General features: G+C 36.7%; 1 protein-coding gene across 12 annotated transcripts in view; it reads right to left on the bottom strand.

The window, feature by feature from the left end:
* Positions 1-25,410, bottom strand: part of TBL1XR1 (TBL1X/Y related 1) — a 175,549-nt gene that overhangs the window by 48,540 nt on the left and 101,599 nt on the right. Inside the window, exon 4 of one of the 12 annotated variants that reach the window (XM_064585215.1) lies at positions 11,620-24,156. The exons of the other annotated variants lie outside the window; for them this stretch is intronic. Coding sequence (XP_064441285.1) covers positions 14,989-16,281 — 1,293 coding nt within the window. The 5' untranslated portion in view covers positions 16,282-24,156 and the 3' untranslated portion in view covers positions 11,620-14,988. Of the gene's footprint in view, positions 1-11,619; positions 24,157-25,410 lie in introns of those variants that run through there. 12 annotated transcript variants of the gene reach the window in all.

The raw sequence follows: 25,410 nt of genomic DNA, 5'->3' as shown, positions 1-25,410 counted from the left end.
TGAACTGTCCGTAGAATTCATATGTTGAAGACCTAACCCCTCTAGTACCTCACAATGAGACTTTATTTGGGAAATAGGGTCTTTAAAGAGGTAAACTGAGGCCATTACGGTGGACCCTAACCCAGTATGACAGGTGTCCTTATATGAGGAGGGAGAGACACCAGGGATGCATATACACAGAGGAAAGATCACGTGAGGTCATAGTGAGAAAGAAAGTAGCTATCTGCAAGCCAAGGAGAGAGGCCTTATAAAGTAATTTATCCTGCTGACACCCTTGATCTTCAAATTCCAACATCCAGAACTATGAGAAAATAAATTATCTGTTGTTTAAGCCACCTCATCTGTGGATTTTGTTATGGCAGACCTAGCAAACGGATATATATCCATCACCACCAATTCTTGAAAACTCTGATCATTCATCTGAAGCCTTTAAAAATCATTGATGTTAAATTCACAATCGTTAGGATCTGCCTTTCTGAAAATTTGCCTCTATTTTCAGGAACCCATCCTGTTCAAAGACAATGAGATTAACAGGATACATTAATAACATTTTATAATCATCTGCACCACAATGCCCCTTCTCCTTGAACTGCCCCCTCCTTCCCACCATGAAACACTCTCAGGAATAGCCCTGAAAAATGCATTACCCTTAATTTCCTGCCTCATTAAAAATAATTATAATCCTACAAATGTTAGGCAATAACACTGCTATATGTATAAAATATGGTACAATGAAGGAAGGTATCTTAAGATCTAGCTTTGAAAGTCATTTGTAACACAGCTTAAAATATGTATTAAAATACATTCTCAACTTTTGCCTTGCTAAATCTTATAAGGTTTCACAAAATTTTATTAGACTAAATGAAATCATGTTTACCAAATTACTTTTGTAAACTAGAAAGTGCAACATTAGGATTTAGAAACAGATAATCAAGAAAAAAACAAAACAAAACACCAAGTTCTAAATGAAACACTTCAGCCTATTTTAATATAATACTAACCAAACTAAAACAAAAACAAAACCCAGTACAACAAAATCAAATTATCTGGCTGATTTCTTAAAGCAGCAATGGCAAACAGCCTATACACGTGTTTATGAATTAACCCTGAACTACAACTACAGTTTGTCAAACACTTTAACGGTATCCTTTTAAAGCTTCCTGTGATATTAAGCCCAAAGAAAGGCAAAGAAGTATGTTTCCATAACACAAACAAAAATTCTACCACTATCACATCAGGATAAATGTTAAGTTTAAACTATATTTTTAAAGACCCAATCTCATGAGATAAATTTTACTCACATTATTAAAAAGGAGAAAATATCCTTTTATAAACTTAAGTATAATTAACATACAGTGTTGTATTAGTTTCACATATACAATATGATTCAACAATTCTGTACTCATCACCCCAATTGTACTCTTAATCCTGCTCACCTATTTTACCCATCCCCCCACCCACCTCCTGCCTAATAACCATCAGTTTGTTCTCTGTATTTAAGAATCTGTTGTTTGGGGCACTTGTTTGGGGCACTTAACTCAGTCAGGTAAGCATCCTACTCTTGATTTTGGCTCAGGTCATGGTTTCAGGGTCATGAGATCGAGCCCCATGTCGATCTCCCACTCAATGGGGAGTCTGCTTGAGATTTTCTCCCTCTGCCCCGCCTTGTTCGCTTGCACCCTAAAATAAATCTTAAAAAAAAATCTGTCTTGTTTGTTCATTTGTTTTGTTCTTAAATTCTACGTATGAATGGAATCAGATGTTGTCTTTCTCTGACCTACTTCACTTAGCATATCCTCTAGGTCCACCCATGTGGTTGCAAATAACAGGGTCTCATTTTTTTATGGCCGTGTAATAGTCTACTATCTCTTCTTCTTTATCCATTCATCTGTCAATGGACACGTGGGCTGCTTCCATATCTTGGCTATTGTAAATAATGCTGCTAGAACATAGGGGTGCATATATATTTTCAAATTAGTGTTTTTGTTTTCCTTGAGCAAAACACCTATACTGGAATTACTGGATCATAGGGGTTTGGTTTTTTTTGTTTTTTTTTTTTTGAGGAACCTTCATACTATTTTCCACAGTGGTTGCACCAATTTGCATTCCCACCAAAAAGGAGAAAACAGCCTTTTAAAATAAGCTCTGTATTTCATTTGATTTATGTAAGTTCTTTTCTCTTGAGGGGGAGGGCATTTTTAATAATCTGAATATAAAGTGCTAGTAAAAAGTCTATAGCATCCTCAAGAGAAACAAATGTAGCTTAAATTTTTTAAAAAAGGTGAACAAGATAGTTTGTGAAGGGAAATTAGCAGGTGATGGCATTTTACCTTCTAATTTTGGCACACAAGCACCTTCCAGTAATTTTTCTAAGAGTGTAAAAGGCTAATTTCTTCTTCTGTTAATAGTTATAGGCACTTTTTGTGCTATGAACATTTTTTCTTTTGGTTCTTGTTGCTTGTTTTCCTTATCAGATTAATGGTCACTTAAGTTCCAAAGCTGATGACTCTTAAGAAATTAAAGTATGGGGGCGCCTGGGTGGCTCAGTTGTTAACCGTCTGCCTTCAGCTCAGGTCGTGATCCCAGGGTCCTGGGATCAAGCCCCGCACAGGGCTCCCTGCTCAGCGGGAAACCTGCTTCTCCCTCTCCCACTCCCCCTGCTTGTGTTCCCTCTCTCGCTGTGTCTCTCTCTGTCAAATAAATAAATAAAATCTTAAAAAAAAAAAAAAGAAATTAAAGTATAGTGATAATAACTTAGAAGGGATAAACTCCTAAATTACCTTTTTTTTTTCTTTCTTGGTTTCATTGGAATCCAGAGCTCTCAGATACAAATTAAAGATAACATGACAAGGAAATAAGATCTCAGATAGCCTATATAATTTTAGATAAAAGATTTGAATCTTCTGGGCCTTTGTTTCCTCGTCTATAAAATGAGGAAACATTAGATGGTCTCTTTCACTTCTAAACTTCAATGACTAGAGTCAGTACAAGTACATAGGGTATTATGCATGAATCTTACAAGCCAGCAGAGTTACCAGATCACGCAGTTATTTCTAATAAAGCATTTTTAACAAATTTTTAAAGATTGTCAGATCTCAGATGGACATCTCCAGGAATCTGGGAAAGGGGAAACAAATTCACTAAGAAACATTTAAGTATTATGCATGATGCTTATTAGGACCAACTATCTTTTATAACACTGACATATATAAAGACTCAGGCAAATGATATATCAAACCAATTATTCATTAGTAATTGAGATTTCTAATGTCAATCATTTATTTCAACTGTGAGCTACACCAGGGGTCTAAAAACTATGGCTTGTATGTCAAATCCAACCCATCACCTATTTTTGTACAACCCACAACATCTTGGGTTTTTTACAAAACACAGAATGGTTTTTACAGAACATTCTTTTTAACAGAACATTTGCCACTGATTTGACGACAGGGAACACTAATTTTGAATCCCAATTAAGTGATATTAAGTCTAGGCAAAGCTCTCAAGAGGACAGAGAAGAGTAAAAAAGCATCCATTATGTGATGAGTCAACCCTGATTTAAGTTAAACGGACATTAAAACTACAGGCCCATTTCTTTTTATACCCAAAAGGTCTCTGATGAACTGCCTCATAGTCCATCGATGTGGACTTCAACTTGCCACACACATAAGAGGTTGTTTACACAGATGTCAGAATTCTAACATCCCTTTAAAAGATAAAACTACACGACTCCAAGATGGACTCAATAAATACGTGTTGAATGATTAAATAAATTATAGCCAAGGTATATTGACAGAGAGATGAAGAGGACAAGAAATTAAAACACTAAGGGAACAGAAGATAGGCCATATTTTTTTTTTTATTTTATTTTTAAGTAATCTCTACACCCAACGTGGGGCTTGAACTCACAACCCTAAGATCAAGAGTCACACACTCTACCAACTGATCTAGCCAAGCACCCTGACAGGCCTTATTTTTGGTACATCTTTTTCAATTATTGAGCAGTAATCAGTCATAGGACTTAAGGCAAACCACTGTCAGTCTGGGAAAGAAAAGTCAGGTATGGAAATGAAAATCAAGAAGCCAGTTCCCTCCCACTAGCAAGAAAAGCTTGGAGTTTGTCTGAATGGGAACCAGTATAAGAAAGTTAACAAAATTTTCCCAATTAAAACAAACTAACTATTCTAGCTTTGGAACATACATGCAATGAGAACATAAAAGACTGGAACATAGCTAAACTTTAAAAGGACAATCAGGGGCGCCTGGGTGGCTCAGTCATTAAGCGTCTACCTTTGGCTCAGGTCATGATCCCAGGGTCCTTGGATCGAGCCCCGCATCGAGCTCCCTGCTCAGCAGGGAGCCTGCTTCTCCCTCTCCCACTCCCCCTGCTTGTGTTCCCTCTCTCGCTCTCTGTCAAATAAATAAAAATCTATTAAAAAAAAAAACAAATAAATGAAAGGAAATCACATGAATGAATGGAAACTTGGTTTAAAACTGATCTGTTACAGGCAAATAAAGAGAAGAAGGTACTAGGTATAATGAATTCAGAATTATAAATAAATGCTACTTATAATAGTATTTATGCAATAGTTTATCAGACAAGGACTAGCTATTCTCTGGTTCTTAAAAGATGAGGGGTGGACTAAGTAGACAGAACTAAGACTACTGAGTCCTAAGTGAATCAAAACAAGTGTCCATGGATGGGCCATATTTGCCAAATTATCTGGTAGAGCAAAAGTAAAAAATGTGCAGAAGATTGTTCTCTTAGTAAAAATGTATGATTAATATATCAAATGTCCAAGTATGGGGGAAAAAAGTATAAGATGAGATCAACATTCATCCCAATAGGCAATAAATGCTTGTTCAAATCAAGTGAAGACAACTTAAACCAAGTTTAATACTCAGATAACGGATTGGTACACACATGTACCAACACACACCCCCCACAAGCCAGCTACCAGTAAACCTGGGAAGACAAAAGGCAAAAGAAAATGGAGTAAAAATTGATGACAGATATGAATGGAGATAGGCTTTGCAGTTTTACTGAAAACTGGGGGAAATCCACCATGAAAGTGTCCGAGGTCAATTTCACAGGGTGAAAGAAAACAGTTGGCAGTACTGTCCTGTAAGATTTTTTTTTTCCCCAAAAAACCAACAAACAAAAAAGCCCACATAGGAACAAATGAAGTACATCACTCCATAACCACACTGAGGCCCTGCAGCGTCCATCCTTTGTAAGTACTCGACCCAGTCAGGCTACAGACTAACTGCAAAGACAGAGTTTTAGTACCATCTTATTAAAAAATATTTCTTTCCATTTCATTGTAAATGTACTTTCATGCTAATGCTGTTCAAAGTGCTCAAAACTAAAAATTAGATTTGCTACCTTTATCCTGCCCATAACAAAGTTTGATTGTTTTTTTGGTATGCAAATTAAGTTTCAAAGTGAGGTATGTAGACCCCCCAGGGTTCCCAAGACTTTAAGAGGTCAACAGGAAAAATGATTTTTATAGTACTAAGACATTACTTGCCTTTTCCACAGACCTGACTTACACACTGATGTTACAAAATGGTAGTGAGTAAAACTGCTCATACCCTAATGCAAATCAAGGTGGTTACATCTTACTATCTTAGCAGGCATTTTATTCTTCACTATCATGCTCTCAAAAAAAACAAAAACAAAACCCACAAAAATCCTTCACTGAAGAATTTCCTTGAAAGCAGGAAAAATGCTTAAGTTTTATTAAAATCTCAACTTTCAAATACACATCTGTTTAATAACCTATATAACAAAACATTAAGTACACATAAAGCACTTCTGCTGTGTACTAAAAACGATAGTTGTCTCAAAGAAAAGCACTGTGCAATTATTTGAATTGCAAGTTGAACTAGCTACTTTTTTCATGGAACACCATTTTTACTTCAAAGAACAACTGACAAAGTATGGCTTTTGAGACTGCGAATTTGGCAGACATTTTCTTGAAAATAAACAAAGTGAAACTGTCACTTTAAAGAAAACAACTAGCAATATTTGTTGGCAGACGAAAACCTAAGCTTTTAGGAGAAAATTAGGATTTGGAAAATTTATCAGCCACCATGAGTTTAAGAGCTCCCCAATACTCAAAAACTTGTCTGACGAGATCAGTGGTGATGTTAATAACTGTTTATACTGCATAATGAACATATGGAAAGTCTACACAACTCAGTGAATATTTTTCCAAACACCAAAACAAAATTATGCATGAGGAAATGAACTATTCTAAGTTCAAGAGAGACCAATGGATTTTAATGTAATAGTACAAAAAGTTCGTAGATACAATTTCAGATCTTGCATAGTAACTAATCATTAAACTACCTACTTGAGATTTGGTAGTATCAAAGAAAATATTCAAAATCATTTGAAAAATAAAATTTTATTTTCATTTTGAAAAGTACCAATTATGCATCTTTTTAAGGCCAGATTTTATTTTTCCTAGATTTTGATTATAACAACATATCCTAACACGTGAATGCAGAAGCAAATATGAGAACCCAGCTATATTCCAGTAAGCCAGGGATTAATAGAAATTTGCAAAAATGTAAATCAATGTCATTCTTCTCATGAAATTTTTTTTGAAATTCTTGGAAAATACTTATTTCCCATAAAATATGTTGTTTGTGTTAACATGTTATAGATGGGTTTGTTATGTTAAAATGCACTGGTAACAAAATTCCATAGTTTTAATTTCTGGTGCAGCAAATACTGACAGCTATAACACACATAACAAAAGTTCTCTGAGTCATTAACATAACAAGAACATAAACGAAGAATATATATCTGCTGGTATAAAGACTGATTCCTTCTTGGCAATTTTAGTGCTAATCTTTTTTGGCAATCTTTTTGAGAAAAAGACCTCTTAAGCCATGAATAATGTTCAGATTGTAACATGATATAAACCTTGTTTGATTTATTACGTTCATGTTGGAATACACATAGGTATCCAGCAAGTTTACATTTAATAAACAAAAAAGGTACGTAAGAAGCCATAAACACCCTCATGCAAAAGTTCTACTTTCGACAAAACATATGGAATCTACTAAATAAAATATGGAGGAATAAAAATGACACATTTTCTGAGACTGTAACTCTGTAATGAAGCTGGTCTCTGTTTTGTAGCCTTTATCTCCCAAAGGAATACATTCAAGACTAGGTAATGACAGCCTCCTCTATTCCATATATATGGAAACAAATCATGTAAAACTTTGGCAGTACAGAATCATTCCAATCACATACTCAATCTATTAGCAACATGAGAAATAAAGAGAGGGGGCTACTTGAGCAACCAATTTGAAATTCTTTATGGTCAATTTCCAGGTTATACCTGGTACAATTTCCACACCTGTTCCTCTTCATTCTGAGGACACAAAAGAAAAAACAGGAAATGTAGGGAATACAGAAAAGCTAGGGAGTAGAGACACATCTGTGTTTAATCATGGCAAATAAGTAGTCCACACACTGTTACCAACTGTAGCAGTAATTGCTGTGAATACATGAAAAGAAATTCAAAGCATAAAATAACAGCGCTTCCGTTCTTTCTGAAGTCCTTGTAACACATGCCATTGTCACCCTTTTGCCAGGTAGAGAAACCTAGGACTAGGCAGAAGTGCTGCATAAAAACAGCTCTCCCTAAAATCTCCTCTCATCCCTTTCCCCTGGACTAGTCCCCCTACTCAGGACACCCATACTTACCCCTATTCTACCAATGAAACTCTCTGCCTTGACAACTTCTTCCACCTTCCCCTGAACCCCACCTCTGACCCCTACACTCTAAAACCAACCAAGCCCACTGCCCTCCTCAAACAGTGCTTGTACTCTAGGGTTTCTACATGAATTCCTCAACCCTCACGACCAAACACATTTAATCACTTCAAGCCAGGACGACAATCTTAACAATCTGACATAACAAAATGTTAATGAATAATAATGGCTTAGTGTTCTGCTTTCCAAGAAACTTATATACAGCAAAGGCATAAATACATCTCCTTAACTCGGTTTCTCAAATTTGAGTAATACATTAAGTGCCTTTGAAAATAAAAAATTTTTTACCAATTCCAAGGTGTTTGATGTTTAATGTAAACTACAGGATTAAGATAAACATAAATAGTGCTACTTTGTTCCAAAGTGGCCGTTCAGATGATCTAAAATGGACTGTTTAGGTATCCCCCCCTTAATCCTAGTGGGATGCATTCTAAGGCCCCTAGCAGATGCTTGAAACAGCAGATAAGAACCCTAGAGATACTATGTTTTCCCCTATGCATACATACTTATAAGAGAGTCTAATTTATAAATTAGGCACAGTAAGGAATGCTTACTAACAATATGCTATACTAAGAGTTATGTAAATGTGGTCTCTCTCTCCAAATATCTCACTGCAGTGTAATCACTCTTCTAGCCATGATGTGCGATGATCAAATGCTAGGTGATGAGATGAAGTTAAGGGAATGATGTAGGCATCATGACATAGTGTGAGGCTACTCAAGACCTTCTGACAACACTCAGAAGAAGGATCATGTGGCTGCTGGACTGTGGTGGACCACAGGTTACTGAAACCATGGAAAGAGAAACTATAGAAATATAGAAATAAGGAGGGGACTACTGTATTATTTTTAGACTAGCACATGGCCAAACAAAAAAACAAAAAATATTCACAATTTAAAACTTCCCATGAAGAAATTACTAACCCAGAATACATCCATAGCTATTGAATGTCATTTACTTTGTGAACTATCAGTGTGAAAAAAGTGATATAAAGTGGAAGACTTGAAAACCAAAAAGCAATGTTTGAGGAGGTGGATGTTTCCATGTCCTTCAATTTATCATTCCCAATACAATCTTGTAGAATGGCCAACAATGATTTGAATAATTATACTACTTGTATACTTCAGGAAATGCAAGTCTATTTGAATACAGATTAATTTTTCATTCATTTGCAACTTAGGTAATACAATTAGAGTTCAACTTTCAAATGCAGATATGCATGACTTAGAAATTTTTAAAATTTGGTTTTAATACAAATAGACATCTTATAGCAACTTTATAAATAATCTTTTATATATGAAGATGAATATAATCACATGTCTAGCCAGGCTGGCAAGAACAAAGAATAAAATACAGCAATTTTTAAAAAATCATAATAGACCAAGGCACAAATGAATTTATAGCAGGGGATGTGGAGGTGAAGGGGAGTATATTATCTACAGGCTAATAAAAGCTAAATGAACACAAAATTGTATGTGTAGGGAGGGGTGGGAGAATATCTAAGCTAGAAGGTTCGCCCAGTGGTTCTTCAAAAACACTGCACATTAAATAACCTGGGGAGCTTTTAAAAATCCTGATGCCCATGTCACATCCCACACTAATTACACCAGAATTTCTGGAGGTGGGAGCCAGATACAAGTATTTTTTAAAGATTCTCAGGTAAATACAATTCACAGCAAAGTTTGGGAACCTCTTGTTTACCCAACTGAAAGCATTCTAATAATCTGCAAAATAGGATAACTTAGAGCTCTCCAGATCACAAAGTACTTCTCAAAATCCTTATGTCCTTAGTTTCCTAGAGCTGCCTTAACAAAGCACCATGAACTTGGGTGCCTTAAAACAGAAAAGTATTGTCTCATTTCTGGAGGCTAAAGTCTGAAGTCAAGCTGTCGGCAGGGCCTCGCTCCCACCAAAGCCTCTACGGGGGTGGATCCTTCCTTGCCTCCTCCAGCTTCTGGTACCTCCAGGTGTTCCTTGTCTGTGGCAACATAACACCAGTCTCTGCTTCCATCTCCACATGGCCGTCTTCCCTCTGCGTCTGTGTCTTCACGTGGCATTTTCCACTGTGTGTGTGTCCATGTCCAAATTTCCTTCTTATAAGGACACCAGTCACACTGGAATAGGGCCTACCCTTATGACCTTATCTTAATTACATCTGCAAAGACCTTATTTCCAAAAAAGATCACAGTCACAGGTACCAAGGGTTACAATTTCAACCTATTTTGGGGGGAACATAATTCAATCCATAACACCTAACTTTTAAAACTCTCCTAACTAATAAACTAGAAAACTTACTGCTATATGACTTAATGTACAATTCCAGCTTCGAGAGAACAAACTCAAGTATGCTACACCTTTTCAGAGCTTAAAAGGACAACAGATGTGAAGGTACTCTAAACAGAGCATCCATCTTCTTGTATCCCTTCAGCAGCTAGACTACTCCATTATTAAACAATAAAGATTACAAAAATAAACTACCCTCAAGCTAGTGTCTTCTTGCCCTGGCTGCCAAACTTCTGTTTCAAGACACCATTTCAGCAAGTCCAAAATTTTTTAGTCTGGCAATAAATTCCCTTCCAATACCTACAGTTACAGCTTCTATTCCCTCCCACACTCTTACAATCAAGCCTGACTGCACTGTGAAACTTTCACTGTATTAGCTATCGATATTGCAATTTACAAGAAAAAATACATATATTTGGTCATTCGGATGACCAAAAATGTGTATTTCTCATATATATTTGGTTTTAGTCCCAGTTTCCTAAGAGTTCCCAAAATCCTTGGAACTTCACTAGTGGCAAAGGTGTCTCTTGGTATGTTGATGAGGTGACGTTGGCACCACACCTAAGGATGGGGGCTGGTTGTCAGGAGAACCAACCTTGTGTTTAGAGGGTTGGGACTTTTCAGTTCCATACCCTCCCAGTTGTGGGGAAGGGAGAGGGCCTGGAGCTTGAATCAATCACCAGTGATTTGATCATGTCTGTGTAATGAAGCCTCCATAAGAACCCAAAAGGACAGGGATCAGAGAGCTTCCAGGATGGTAAACACGAGGAGACTGGGGGAAGAGTGGCATACCTGGAGAGGACATGGAAGTGCCACGCCCTTTCCCCTCATGCTGCCCTGATGCATCTCTTCCATCTGACTGTTCCTGAGTTATAGCCTTTCATAATAAACTGGTGATCTAGTATGTAAAATGTCTGGAGTTCTATGAGTTGCTCTAGCAAATTAACTGACCCCAAAGAGGAGGCCGTGGGAAGCTCTGATTTATAGCTAGTTGGTCAGAAGCACAGGTAACAAGTTGGGCTTGTAACTGGCATCCTGAGGGGTCGGGAGTACCAAACCCATAACCTGTGGAATCTGACACTATCCCTGGCAGACAGTGTCAAAACTGAGCTGAATTCTCAAATACCAGTATGGTCACTGAGGACTGTTTATTTGTGGGAAGGGAAACACCACCTCGCATTAAAAACTAAGTCTCAGAACATCAACAAAAGTACCACAAACTAGGTGGCTTACAACAGAATTTACTGCCTCATAGTTCTGGAAGTCAGAGGTGCAAAATCAAGGCTTTGGCAGGGCAATGCTCCTGAAGGTGCTAAGGAAGGATCTGCTCCAGGCCTTCCTCCTAGCTTCCTTGGCTTATGGATGCATTACTCTAGCCACCTCACCATGTCTCCCCTAGGACTCTTCACACTGTTTTCCCTCTATGTCTGTGTCCAAATTTCATTTCTATAAGGATACCGGTCATACTGGATTAGAGCCTACCCTAATGACCTCATTTTAACTTAATTATCTCTGTAAAGACCCTATTTCCAAGTAAGTTTATATTCTGAGGTACTGGGAGTTTGGATTTCAGCATATGAATTGTGGATGATACAATTCACCCCGTAACAATCATCAAGCTGAGAAAGCCCAGGATTAGTAAATATAGATGCCATCATTTTACCCCTTCAAAAGTGTAGATGGCAGGTGTAGATAAAGGTTAACAAAAGCCTTTTCTCCCTGACGTTCAGTTATCTCCTCAGCATGCCCGTCAGATAGATAGATAATCCCTTTAAAACAGAATTCAAAACAATACTAATTATGGTGACTATGAAGGCATCAATATACAGGGATCAATTTAAGTGACTTTATGTGGGCGAACGTATTACTGTTGAGAATTCAAATCACTCTTCAATTTTCCTACAACTGAGTTATTCATCCCCACGCCAACAACTGGACTGTGGCCATGTGACATGCTTTGGCCAATGGAAATTGAGCAGATGTGGTACATACCACATCCAATCACAATTTTAAAGGTATTACAAGTGTATGCCAGGTCTCCTGCTCTTTAATCTTGCCAAAAGAATGAGCATGTCCCATATACTGGGCCTGCTCTAAGAGCCTGGATCACCAAGTGAGAAGACACAGAACAAAGGCACAGCCAACCAACATTATCTACGTTTAAGATAAACAGAAAATAAATACTTTTTTAAACTAGTAAAGTTATTTGTAGTCATAAAGAAAACTAATATACCTTAAAGCACTATTCTGACTGCACATAATCCCTAGGGACAAAAAAGAATCACAAAGAAACTTTAAATTGCTTTCAGCAGTCTTCAAATTTTTCAGAAAGAAAAAATATATACAAATAGAGAGGCAGTAAAAATTGTTTTGTTTTCTCTTCATGATGTAGTGCTATAGAAGCTGGCTACATCTGGAGGACGTAGAGCAATATGCTAGGAAGGTAAGAAGTGAGGAGCTCAATGTGTCACACTGTGCTACAGAACAATTTGTCTTGATGCCAAATATGTTTTGACCATTTTATTATGAAACTCGTATTTGACGGAACTGAATACAAAAAACTAAAATTATTTTACTGTTTATAATACTGATATATTTTCAGTAAAATCCATGCAATACCATCAAGCTTTAAAGCCCTATAGTTATACACATGAATTAAAATATAACTAGGAACTTGTGATTTGTTTTTCTCTTACTAAAAATATACATTTCCTAGGCCTAAAACCACCTACAAGCAATTAATGGCAACCTCGTATTAGAAGCACTCTATACTTGGATTATAGTCTCTAAATAAACACTGTCCACTAAAAGGAGTCAAAACTCCCTACAGGAATAGCCAATTTCAAATGGGCTGAAGCAGGAAGCCTGGAACATCTTGTCATGCAAGAAAGCAAGGAGACTACCTTGACCACTCCTGTCATGTTGAAAGGATACAGAAACAAAGTGAATTAAACCACCTCAAAAAGAGATTATAAAAATTAAAAATAAAATTCACATCACTGGTCACCTTGAGAGGTTACTAGAGTACCACCAATTCAGTATTCTGAAAATTGGTAACTAAAACATTCAGGCACATACTCTGCCTTTCTTGTGCAAGTTCTATTTCAGAGTATCACAATACTTGATTAGGAACAGTAATTTACAGAATTCCAGCCAATCAATGCAAAAACAATGATATAATTAGAAAATAATCATTCCTATCCCTAAGAAAATAATGAATCTAAGCAACGCTTATGAAAGGTGCTAAGCCCAGTGCAACTGTGTAATGGGTGGATGAGGCTAACAACAACTGAATCAACTAATTGATATCACCATCACTGAAAGTGACACAACCAGATGGTTTATGCCTCATGTGGTATCATGCAAATGGAAGAAAAAAGACTTCATGATCAAAGAACCCAAAGTGAATTTAATCAGGTTTCCAACTACCACTTTACAGAAATTCAGGACAAGAGTAAAATATGTTAGTAATACAAGGATGCAGAGCCAAATTCAGAATATAGGAAATTCGACAAGACAAATGAATCACTTTCTCATACCAATATGTGGAAGGGGCTTAAATTTAGCCAACCAAAAGCAGTATGCAGACCTTATTTGGATTCTGACAAAAACCAACCATCTAAAAAGGTCATTTGGGAGAGAAAAGAAAAACAAATTTTTTTAAAGACTTTATTTATTTGACAGAGAGAGACAGTGAGAGAGGGAACACAAGCAGAGGGAGTGGGAGAGGGAAAGGCAGGCTTCCCGCCCAGCAGGGAGCCCGATACCGGGCTCGATCCCAAGACCCTGGGATCATGACCTGAGCCGAAGGTAGACGCTTAATGACTGAGCCACCCAGGCACCCCGACAAAAGAAAAAATTTAATTCCCTTTACCTCTTCCTGTTTCTCATAAGGCTTGTATCTTTTGTGGACCACGGTACATGAAGTCTAACCTTTTCTCTATCTTAATGGGAAGGGTAGGGGCAACTGTAACAATGAGGGCAGTAAGTATAAGACAATAAAATGACTTATTTCATACTCCACATGTATCCCAGTAGTCTTCTAATCCTTACTTTGTTTAAAGATTAAGATCCTCATTTGAATATAAAATCCTGGGCTTGACTCTGTTCTGGAAAGTAGCTTCAGAGAAGATGACTTTGAGTTCATCGAGACATAATCAAGGGTTTTCATCAAAAATATATATACCATTTAACATCAAACTGCTGATCAATTTAGTGTTTCTCAAGCATAGATATTAAACAGCCTTCTTCCTTCAACATAACACAAATGTGTACTATGTACTCAAATAAGTAGTTTTTTTAAAAATTTTATTATGTTATGTTAATCACCATACATCGTTAGTTTTTGATGTAGGGTTCATGATTCACTGTTTGCATATAACACCCAGTGCTCCATTCAATACATGCCCTCTTTAATACCCATCACCAGGCTAACACAACCTCCCACCCCTCTCCCCTCGAGAACCCTCAGTTTGTTTCAGAGTCCATAGTCTCTCATGGTCCGTCTCCCCCTCAGATTTCCCCCCCTTCATTTTTCCCCTCCTACTATCCTTTTATTTTTTTTAAACATATAATGTATTACTTGTTTCAGAAGCACAGGTATGTGATTCATCAGTCTTACACAATTCACAGCACTCACCATAGCACATACCCTCCACAGTGTCTATCACCCAGACACCCCATACCTCCCACCCCCCACCATTCCAACAACCCTCAGTTTGTTCCCTGAGATTAAGAATTCCTCATATCAGTGAGATCATATGATACATGTCTTTCTCTGACTTATTTCGCTCAGCATAATACCCTCTAGTTCCATCCACGGTGTTGCAAATGGCAAGATTTCATTCTTTTTAATGGCTGCATAATATTCCATTGTACATATATACCACTTCTTCTTTATCCATCCATCAGTCGTTGGACATCTTGGCTCTTTCCATAGTTTGGCTATTGTGGATATTGCTGCTATAAACATTGGGGTGCACCATACCCCTTCGGATCTCTACATTTGTATCTTTGGGGTAAATGCCCAGTAGTGCAATGTCTGGGTCGTACAGTAGCTCTATTTTCAACTTTCTGAAGAACCTCCATACTATTTTCCAGAGTGGCTGCACCAGCTTGCATTCCCACCAACAGTGTAGGAGGGTTCCCCTTTCTCTGCATCCTCGCGAACATCTGTCGTTTCCTGACTTGCTAGTTTTAGCCATTCTGACTGGTGTGAGGTGGTATCTCATTGAAGTTTTGATTTGGATTTCCCTGATGCCGAGCAATGTTGAGCACTTTTTCATGTGTCTGTTGGCCATTTGGATGTCTTCTTTGGAAAAATGTCTGTTCATGTCTTCTGCCCATTTCTTGATTGGATCATTTGTTCTTTGGGTGTTGAGTTTGATAAGTTCTTTATAGATTTTGGATACTAGTCCTTTATCTGATATGTCATTTGCAAATATCTTCTCCCATTCTGTCGGTTGTCTTTTGGTTTTGTGGACTGTTTCCTTTGCTGTGCAAAAGCTTTTTATCTTGATAAAGTCCCAATAGTTTATTTCTGCCCTTGCTTCCCTCGCCTTTGGAGATGCTTCTTCTTCTAGGAAGAAGCTGCTGTGGCTGAGGTTGAAGAGGATGCTGCCTGTGTTCTCCTTTAGGATACTGATGGACTCCTGTCTCACATTTAGGTCTTTCCACGATTTTGAGTCTATCTTTGTGTGTGGTGTAAGGAAATGGTCCAGTTTCATTCTTCTGCATGTGGCTGTCCAATTTTCCCAACACCATTTCTTGAAGAGACTGTCTTTTTCCCACTGGACATTCTTTCCTGCTTTGTCGAAGATTAGTTGATCATAGAGTTGAGGGTCCATTTCTGGGCTCTCTATTCTGTTCCATTGATCTATGTGTCTGTTTTTGTGCCAGTACCATACTGTCTTGATGATGACAGCTTTGTAATAGAGCTTGAAGTCCAGAATTGTGATGCCGCCAGCTTTGCTTTTCTTTTTCAACATTCTTCTGGCTATTCGGGGTCTTTTCTGATTCCATACACATTTTAGGATTATTTGTTTGATTTCTTTGAAAAAAGTGGATGGTATTTTGATAGGGATTGCATTAAATGTGTAGATTGCTCTAGGTAACATTGACATCTTCACAATATTTGTTCTTCCAATCCATGAGCATGGAAGGTTCTTCCATTTCTTTGTGTCTTCCTCAATTTCTTTCATGAGTATTCTATAGTTTTCTGAGTACAGATTCTTTGCCTCTTCGGTTAGATTTATTCCTAGGTATCTTATGGTTTTGGGTGCAATTGTAAATGGGGTCCAATCCTTAATTTCTCTTTCTTCTGTCTTGTTGTTGGTGTATAGAAATGCCACGGATTTCTGTGCATTGATTTTATATCCTGCCACTTTACTGAATTCCTGTTATGAGTTCTAGCAGTTTTGGGGTGGAGTCTTTTGGGTTTTCCACATAGAGTATCATGTCATCTGCAAAGAGTGAGAGTTTGACTTCTTCTTTGCCAATTTGGATGCCTTTTATTTCTTTTTATTGTCTGACTGCTGTGGCTAGGGCTTCTAGTACTATGTTGAATAGCAGTGGTGATAGTGGACATCCCTGCCGTGTTCCTGACCTTAGGGGGAAAGCTCTCAGTTTTTCCCCATTGAGAATGATATTCACTGTAGGTTCTTCATAGATGGCTTTTTGATATTGAGGTATGTACCCTCTATCCCTATACTCTGAAGAGTTTTGATCAAGAAAGGATGCTGTACTTTGTCAAATGCATTTCCTGCATCTATTGAGAGGATCATATGGTTCTTGTTCTTTTATTAATGTATTGTATCACACTGACTGATTTGCAGATGTTGAACCAAACTTGCAGCCCAGGGATAAATCCCACTTGGTCATAGTGAATAATCCCTTTAATGTACTGTTGGATCCTATTGGCTAGTATTTTGGTGAGAATTTTGGCATCCATGTTCATCAGGGATATTGGTCTGTAATTCTCCTTTTTGATGGGCTCTTTGTCTGGTTTTGGGATCAAGGTAATGGTGGCCTCATAGAACAAGTTTGGAAGTTTTCCTTCCATTTCTATTTTTTGGAACAGTTTCAGAAGAATAGTTATTAATTCTTCTTTAAATGTTTAGTAGAATTCCCCTGGGAAGCCATCTGGCCCTGGGGTTTTGTTTGTTGGGAGATTTTTGATGACTGCTTCAATTTCCTTAGTGGTTATAGGTCTGTTCAGGTTTTCTATTTCTTCCTGGTTCAGTTTTGGTAGTTGATACATCTCTAGGAATGCATCCATTCCTTCCAGGTTATCTAATTTGCTGGCATATAGTTGCTCATAATATGTTCTTATAATTTTATTTCTTTGGTGTTGGTTGTGATCTCTCCTCTTTCATCATTCATGATTTTATTTATTTGGGTCATTTTTCTTTTTGATAGGTCTGGCAGGGGTTTATCAATCTTATTAATTCTTTCAAAGAACCAGCTCCTAGTTTCGTTGATCTGTTCTACTGTTCTTTTGGTTTCTATTTCATTGATTTCTGCTCTGATCTTTACTATTTCTCTTCTCCTGCTGGGTTTAGGCTTTATTTACTGTTCTTTCTCCAGCTCCTTTAGGTGGAGGGTTAGGTTGTGTATTTGAGAACTTATTTCTTGAGAAAGGCTTGTATTGCTATACAGTTTCCTCTTAGGACTGCCTTTGCTGCATCCCAAAGATTTTGAACAGTTGTGTTTTCATTTTCATTTGTTTCCATGAATTTTTTTAATTCTTCTTTAAATTTCCTGGTTGACCCATTCATTCTTTAATAGGATGCTCTTTGGCCACCATGTATTTGAGTTCTTTCTGACTTTCCTCTTGTGATTGAGTTCTAGTTTCAAAGCATTGGGGTCTGAAAATATGCAGGGAATGATCCCAATCTTTTGGTACCGGTTGAGACTGATTTGTGACCTAGGATGTGATCTATTCTGGAGAATGTTCCATGGGCACTAGAGAAGAATGTGTTTTCTGTTGCTTTGGGATGGAATGTTCTGAATATATCTGTGAAATCCATTTGGTCCAGTGTGTCATTTAAAGTCTTAATCTCCTTGTTGATCTTTTGCTTAGATGATATGTCCATTTCAGGGAGGTGGGTGTTAAAGTCCCCTACTATTATTGTATTGTTCTTGATGTGTTTCTTTGCTTTTGTTATTAATTGGCTTATATAATTGGCTGCTCCCATGTTAGGGGCATAGACATTTACAATTGTTAGATCTTCTTGTTGGATTGACCTTGTAAGTAGGATATAGTGCCCTTCCTCATCTCTTAACTATAGTTTTTGGTTTAAAATCTAATTTGTCTGATATAAGGATTGCCACCCCAGCTTTCTTTTGATGTCCATTAGCATGGTAAATAGTTTTCCACCCCCTCACTTTCAATTTGCAGGTGTCTTTGCATCTAAAATGAGTCTCTTGCAGACAGCATATCGATGGATCTTGTTTTTTTTATCCAATCTGATACCCTGTGTCTTTTGATTGGGGTATTTAGCCCATTCACATTCAGGATAACTATTGAAAGATAGGAATTTAGTGCCATTGTATTGCCTTTAAGGTGACTGTTACTGTATATTGTCTGTGTTCCTTTCTTGTCTGTTACTTTTAGGCTCTCTCTTTGCTTAGAGGGCCCCTTTCAATATTTCTTGTAGGGCTAGTTTCATAACACAAATGTATAGTATGTGCTCAAATAAGTAGTTTTAAAGAAACAAAATTCTAAGGCCGTGCAAGGAGAGTGAGTGTTTTTCTTCTCTGCTCTCAACCTCACTTGTTTCTTGGAAAGGGAAAGCATTTAGAGAGAAAAGAGGAAAGCGTCTACACCCATAGACAGCAACTTCAGAATCAGTTTGATTTACTCCAAAAATATTAAGAAATAAGTAGTAAAGCTTTCTTATTAGAACAGCGAAACCCCTTGATTACCACATGGTAATGATATTTAACCTTTGTTTTTTATCTCAATTATGTAACTACCCCCCCCAACACAATTTTCTCGCACAGTTCTCTAAAACAGAAAGGAAAAATTAATATTCTTTCAAAAATATATGAAGTTCTGGGCGCCTGGGTGGCTCAGTCGTTAAGTGTCTGCCTTCGGCTCAGGTCATGATCCCAGGGTCCTGGGATCGAGCCCCACATCGGGCTCCCTGCTCGGCGAGAAGCCTGCTTCTCCCTCTCCCACTCCCCCTGCTTGTGTTCCTGCTCTTGCTATCTCTCTCTGTCAAATAAATAAATAAAATCTTTAAAAAAAAAAAAAATAAATGAAGTTCTGCTTGGGCCACTGATCTCAAGAACATCTGACCTCAATTAAAATAGCTAATGTTATAATAAGAGTTACTGTTATAATAAGAATGTTATATATAAAATGTTATAGTGAAAACGAATACATATTAAATTAGAACAAATAAGCATTTGAATCACTATGTTGTACAAGTGAAACTAATGTAACAATGTGTGCCAACTATACAATTTAAAAAAAGAAAAAAGAATGTGAATTGAGTTATATACATTTTTAAGACTAAAACTGTTCCCACAAGTCACATCTATTTTCACTCTACTACAAGGTGTCTCAGCATTTTTATAGGTGCTCTATTCACCTAAAAGCTCAAAATGTAAATTATAGTAAGTGTACAAATCAGGAGGAAAGTAGTATTTTTGGGGGTCTGCTGATATAAAATTAACTGCTAACTGATATAACCTATAAAGAATCACAGGCGTTAGAGCTGAGTGGAACAAGAGAATTTTTCCCTTCCTGTTGTAGGTTGCCCAGATTAATGAAAATATCAAAGCAATTACATGTAAATAATCACTGTCTTCTTAAAAAAAAAACAAAAAAAAAAAACCTGATTTAAAAGACTAAAAGGGATGGCTATAGCACCAGGTATGAACATTATGGAAAACTGAACCCACTGCAATAGTGCCTATGCAACAGATGAATACAAAGCATCTGCTATCATTTCCAAAACTTCTATAGAGATTTGGATTAGGAGAGGAAGAGCAAGAAGATGAAACAAAGACCTCCACCTGTCTAGTCTGTGTCTGGTTACCTGATCAGATGTCACTGGATTATCTTATAAAAAATTTTAATCTATTCATGGCCAGCAGGTAGGAGTATGAAATTATTTCCCTTTCATCTGGTTCTGTGTTTTAAAAAAGCATTCTGCGCTGAAACTCAAGACTGCCAGAAACTAAGAAACTAAAAGAATGTTCCTTTTTTCCATTATGTAGTGGAAATGAGTTCACCTTTTTCTTGTCCCTGCTTATATTATTAGTGGTAAAGGAAACTGAGGGCAATACTTAAACAAAGAAAAGTAGTCAGAGATAACAGCAACAAATGAGAGGATTCATTTCAAAATTGTTTTTTGTTGATATAGATCACTGCTCTAAAGAAAAAATAAACACTGGATCATACAATGTGTGGTATAGACGAGATTTTTCAAACACTGGTGACTCAACACTCTGTGAATGACAACTTACGCTCATTAAAAAAAAAAAAATGCAAGCTACAGGACAGCAGATACTTGATCCTTGTTATTCACTACTATACTTGTGCCTGGAATATAGCCCGATTCACAAAAGGCGCTCAATTATTATTTGTTGCAAACAGTGAATAAAGCTCTTTCTTTTTTTTTTTTTTTTAAAGATTTTATTTATTTATTTGACAGAGACAGCGAGAGCAGGAACACAAGCAGGGGGAGTGGGAGAGGGAGAAGCAGGCTTCCTGCTGAGCCGGGAGCCCGATGTGGGACTCGATCCCAGGACCCTGGGATCATGACCTGAGCCGAAGGCAGTTGTTTAACCAACTGAGCCACCCAGGCGTCCCAAACCTCTTTCTTTCTACTAGTCAGTAGTGTTTTAAAAGATGAGAAAGATAATCTTCAATGACATTCAATGTTCCTTCTCATCCATTCCTAATTTGATCTCCATTAGCTGCACAATTTTGATTACTTGTATCTCCATTTCATTTTGGCCAAACCCTGAATATGAAAAAAGAAAAAGGCCCACCACACTCATTTCTAGCCAACCAGTGGTCCTTGCTTACTTAGTATGGTATTATCAAATTCACCTTTGGCAGCTTTTTCAAAGTAATGTCATAAACTTCATGACAACCCTGAAGACTCTTAAATTTCAGCAAATCAGAGGTACAGCCCACGCATGTATATTTTAACAACTTTCTCAGGTCATGTAAACCATGACTTGTGCATCATGCCACAAAATTCAAAAACTTCGCTATCTTTGAATCTTGTAACTAGAACACACACACACACACATACCTCTCTTTTACTGTAAACTCCTTAAATCTTTGATCTACTCAGTTTCTAATCAAACAGGTTTTCATGGTCATCTCAAATTACTCATACTTCTCAGTATCCTTCAATCTGTCATCATACCTCCTGACCGTATCTATTTTCCCTCCATTTTGATGCAAATCTACTGATCTGACATTTCAACAACAAATGCTCGTGACATTCAGCTCAAATAGTCTTGCTAATTCCCACTCAAGCCCTGTCACTTATGTAAACCCCAAACCATAATGGTATCTAACATCATTTTGCCTCTCTGAGCCATTTGGAAATCATTTTATTATGTCTTTAACTTCCTTATCAAATTTTCCATCATGGATTTAAAAAAAAATTTAACTTCCCTCAAAGAACCCATCTCACCAAAAGCCCCTCAATCTCAGGTGACTTCACTTCTTTGGTAAAAGTTTAGCGCTTCCTTGACTTTTTGTTTACTTCAAAATCCTTATTTACTTTCTGAGGAAGTAAAAAAAAGATACAAAAGAGAAAAAAACTGTACCATAGAATCTGTTGGGTCTTCTATGATATACTACCATATAATGAGAAAAATTACTAGTCTTTCTTTAGGGAATTTAATACAGAGGCTAACAAAAACAATAGCTTTTCTCTGGTCCAATAATAAGCACCTTTAAATACAGACAAGAAAGTAAATATTCCATTTACAAGAGCAAAAAAAACTATCAAGTATTTACTAAATTTATATGACTAAATGTAGTACTCTATTGAAAGACACAAAGATCTGAGCAAAGGAAAAGAATGGATTGGTCTTGTATTTGTGTTGCAACATGTGACCATCCACCTAAAAGAAAACAAAAGTGGGCACACGTGTTTTACAACAGACAAAATAAATTCCAGACAGATTTAATACTTGGATATTTTAAATAAATGCCATGTGTGCATGTATCTATACACACACACTTCACGTACACATCTTAACACTGACACTACACGTCTAATATAGAGAGCAGAAAAAATCCTTTTAACCGAACTAGAAACTCAAAAACTATACAAGAAAAGATAGTTGTATCTGAGTACATAAAGACTTGCTAGTTTATCAAGGAAATACATATCAAAATGGTAAGGAGTAAAATTACACTCACTAAAATTGGTAAATATTTAAAAGATCTAGAATGCCTATTTCAGACAGAAATGTGGAGGAAGGTTATTCCCCTGTATTTCAAGTGAAGATGTGAAAAAACCTTTTGAAAAACAATTTGTCAACCTCTATTACAAGTAAGATTAGACTGAATCGTTAAGAATTTGATATTTTGTTGTTGTTGTTAAAATGGTCAGTCAACAAATACACACACCCTACAACCTAGAGAAATATAAGTTCCTAAGGATATTTATTTTAGGAACACTGTTTAGTGGGGAAAAAGGAAAAACAAAGAAATAAAGTAAATGTTCATTAAAAGAGGAGTACCAAGACTGTAGAATATATATTCATAATATTCATGTATTACACAATCATTAAAAATAATAAACTGTTGGGAGGGACAAAAGGAAAGAGTTTCATCTTATGTACAAAATGTAAATAATCACATTTACACATTTAAGTATAATGTATAAAAGAAAAATGTTTGTAAAATTATTTTTGTTATTGTTAAAGTTCTACTTTTGACCTTTTGAACTTAAAACACTTTATTAATCACCGCCAAATTCAATGGGTTTTCATACTCTTTAATCTCCACTCCTGACCATTTTCAGCATTTAAGAAGAAAATGAGAACAGTCTTTGAACTTCTAACAGTTGGCTTCCTGACTCTGCCCTCTCTCCTCTCTTGAACTGATTTTTCTTCCTGCCCTAACATATGTACGGCTGACTTCTTTTTAGCCTTCTGATATTCTGTCTTCTGTCCCAACTAATGATCTCAAACACTCTAAAGAATGAGAAAACCACCATCTTTCCTATTATGTGCCACTCCACACATCGCGATCTTTCCCACTCAAGGAATCCAATTCCAGTTGACTGACGCACACATCTATTTCTATGCCTTTTTGGAATCTCAGAATTCAGTATTATCTGAGGCAACTTATGTCCTATACTCCCAAATTTGTTTCTCCTCTTGCCCATAACTATCACTGATTCTACCATTCACCACACATGAAACTTGATTCTACCATTCGCCACACCTGAAACTTCAGTATCATGTTGGATTAACTTCCTATCTCAGCTCTTACCTGCAACTTTAGAGTCTGTCTCCTATTACCTGTACAGCACCACTTTCAGCAATGCCTTTCTTTCCACAGTACCTGCCACCTGTATTACTACATTAGCCTCAGAGTCTCCTAGGTCTCTTCCTATTATCTTCTGACACCAAGGCATAAAACATAACTGATTATATCATATATATTTACTGCTACTTAATAACTTCCACATTTCACTCCAAAGGGATTAGCCAGGCACTTAAGTTCCCCATTCTATGATCTCAAAGTATCTAGCCATACAATATCTTTTGAATTTACTCTACCCATCAGGTACATATATTCAGGTCTATCATTCTAAAACCCCTGCTTTTTATTTAGCTCTTTGTTCCAACTATAAGTGCTGAAATTCTTCTATTCTTCAAATGTCATCTCCTTATGAAGCCTATTCAAATACCAACATCACAGTTGGGTTTGGGGATTTTTTTTTTCCTTTTTTTTCCTCTTCTGAAAACTGGGCAGTAGCAAAAGATTATCAGACTAGAAATCAGAATGCTGATGGTTTCTTTCAAATGCTACTGCTTTTGACATCTGGATATTAAATCAAGCTCCTGAGCCCCAGTTTCTTGTTCTGTAATACAGAAATAAAATTAACCGACACACTTCACAGGTAGGTAGGAATATATGTAAGACCATTATAATTTAATGCTAATGCTGTCATCATATCAGCTCTTATATTTGTTTTTAATATTTAAAAGACAGTCTACACTTTACATCTAGCACCCAACACAGAGTAGCTATTCAAATGTATTTAAAAAAAAAAACTTCATGTTCTAAAATATAGCACTCCCATTCCAGCATGAAATATAATCCATGCACAATTTATGTATACTTACACACAGATTTAAAAAAAAAAATCCACAACCCTTCTTCCCACACGTAGGTTTTCAATAAAACTGTTGTCACATGACATTTCTGGACCTCTGATTTAGTTCACCTGAAACCCAATTAGTTATCTGGCAGGTGGGTAGGGACCCTTTAAAATGGCTGATAAATAACTAAATAGTCGAAGAACTCCAAAAACTTTACAATATGTACTATGTAAGTGATACAAAGTATCTGTGTGAGGGGACTGTGATGGTGGTATGCTGTCCAATCCAACAAATTTATCCAGCATTCAGAGTTGAGCATTAGTGCTTTAGTTTACCTTAAAATTGCGAATGTTGACATCATGGTTATTTCAGTGACATAAGACAACAGATTTAAAAAAATGACTATACAAGAAAAACATGTTAATTTTCATTAAGCTGAAAAGACTTTGTTTTTTTCCTCTTTCACAAAAGCAAAATTAATGATGGACAGTGTTCATAAAAATTCAAAATAAAATGGAAAGGGGAGTAGAAATGACACGTTAGTCTTATAGAAACCTATAAATCATATACTATGAGAACCTGAAAGTCCTTGAGTTACCCCTGAAAACCATGTTATATCTTAGAGCACGTAATATCTTACACCAGAAAACAAGAAAACTACCTAAAATTAGTAGGGTCTTGTCTGAAGGACACAAGAACCAATGTGAACAAGCACTCACTAGCCAAAAATGGGAGAATCTGAACATCAATACAAAAATAACTCAAAAGTCTAAAACGCAAATATGCTTATTTAAATCCATGAGTTCACAGGATAAGCCACTGTTATCACAATTATGTCACACCACTGGCTAATATTTCTTGGCATGTTATTACTTCACAAAAAAACTGCTCTCCTATCTAGTATCACATCTGCTCTTAGACGTCATATCCACATTCTTGTACATACCTGCAATTCATTTTTTAAATCTAAATTTAAAACTCTACAAAACCATCTGGTCCTATACTTTACCCTA

The sequence above is a fragment of the Mirounga angustirostris genome, unplaced genomic scaffold, assembly GCF_029215605.1.
Source record: "Mirounga angustirostris isolate CCGP_5_RB_7025 unplaced genomic scaffold, mMirAng1.0.hap1 SCAF_1, whole genome shotgun sequence".
In the NCBI taxonomy this organism is placed as follows: Eukaryota; Metazoa; Chordata; class Mammalia; order Carnivora; family Phocidae; genus Mirounga; species Mirounga angustirostris.
Note: the sequence above shows the minus strand (reverse complement) of the source record. Positions and strands in the feature narration are given on the sequence as shown.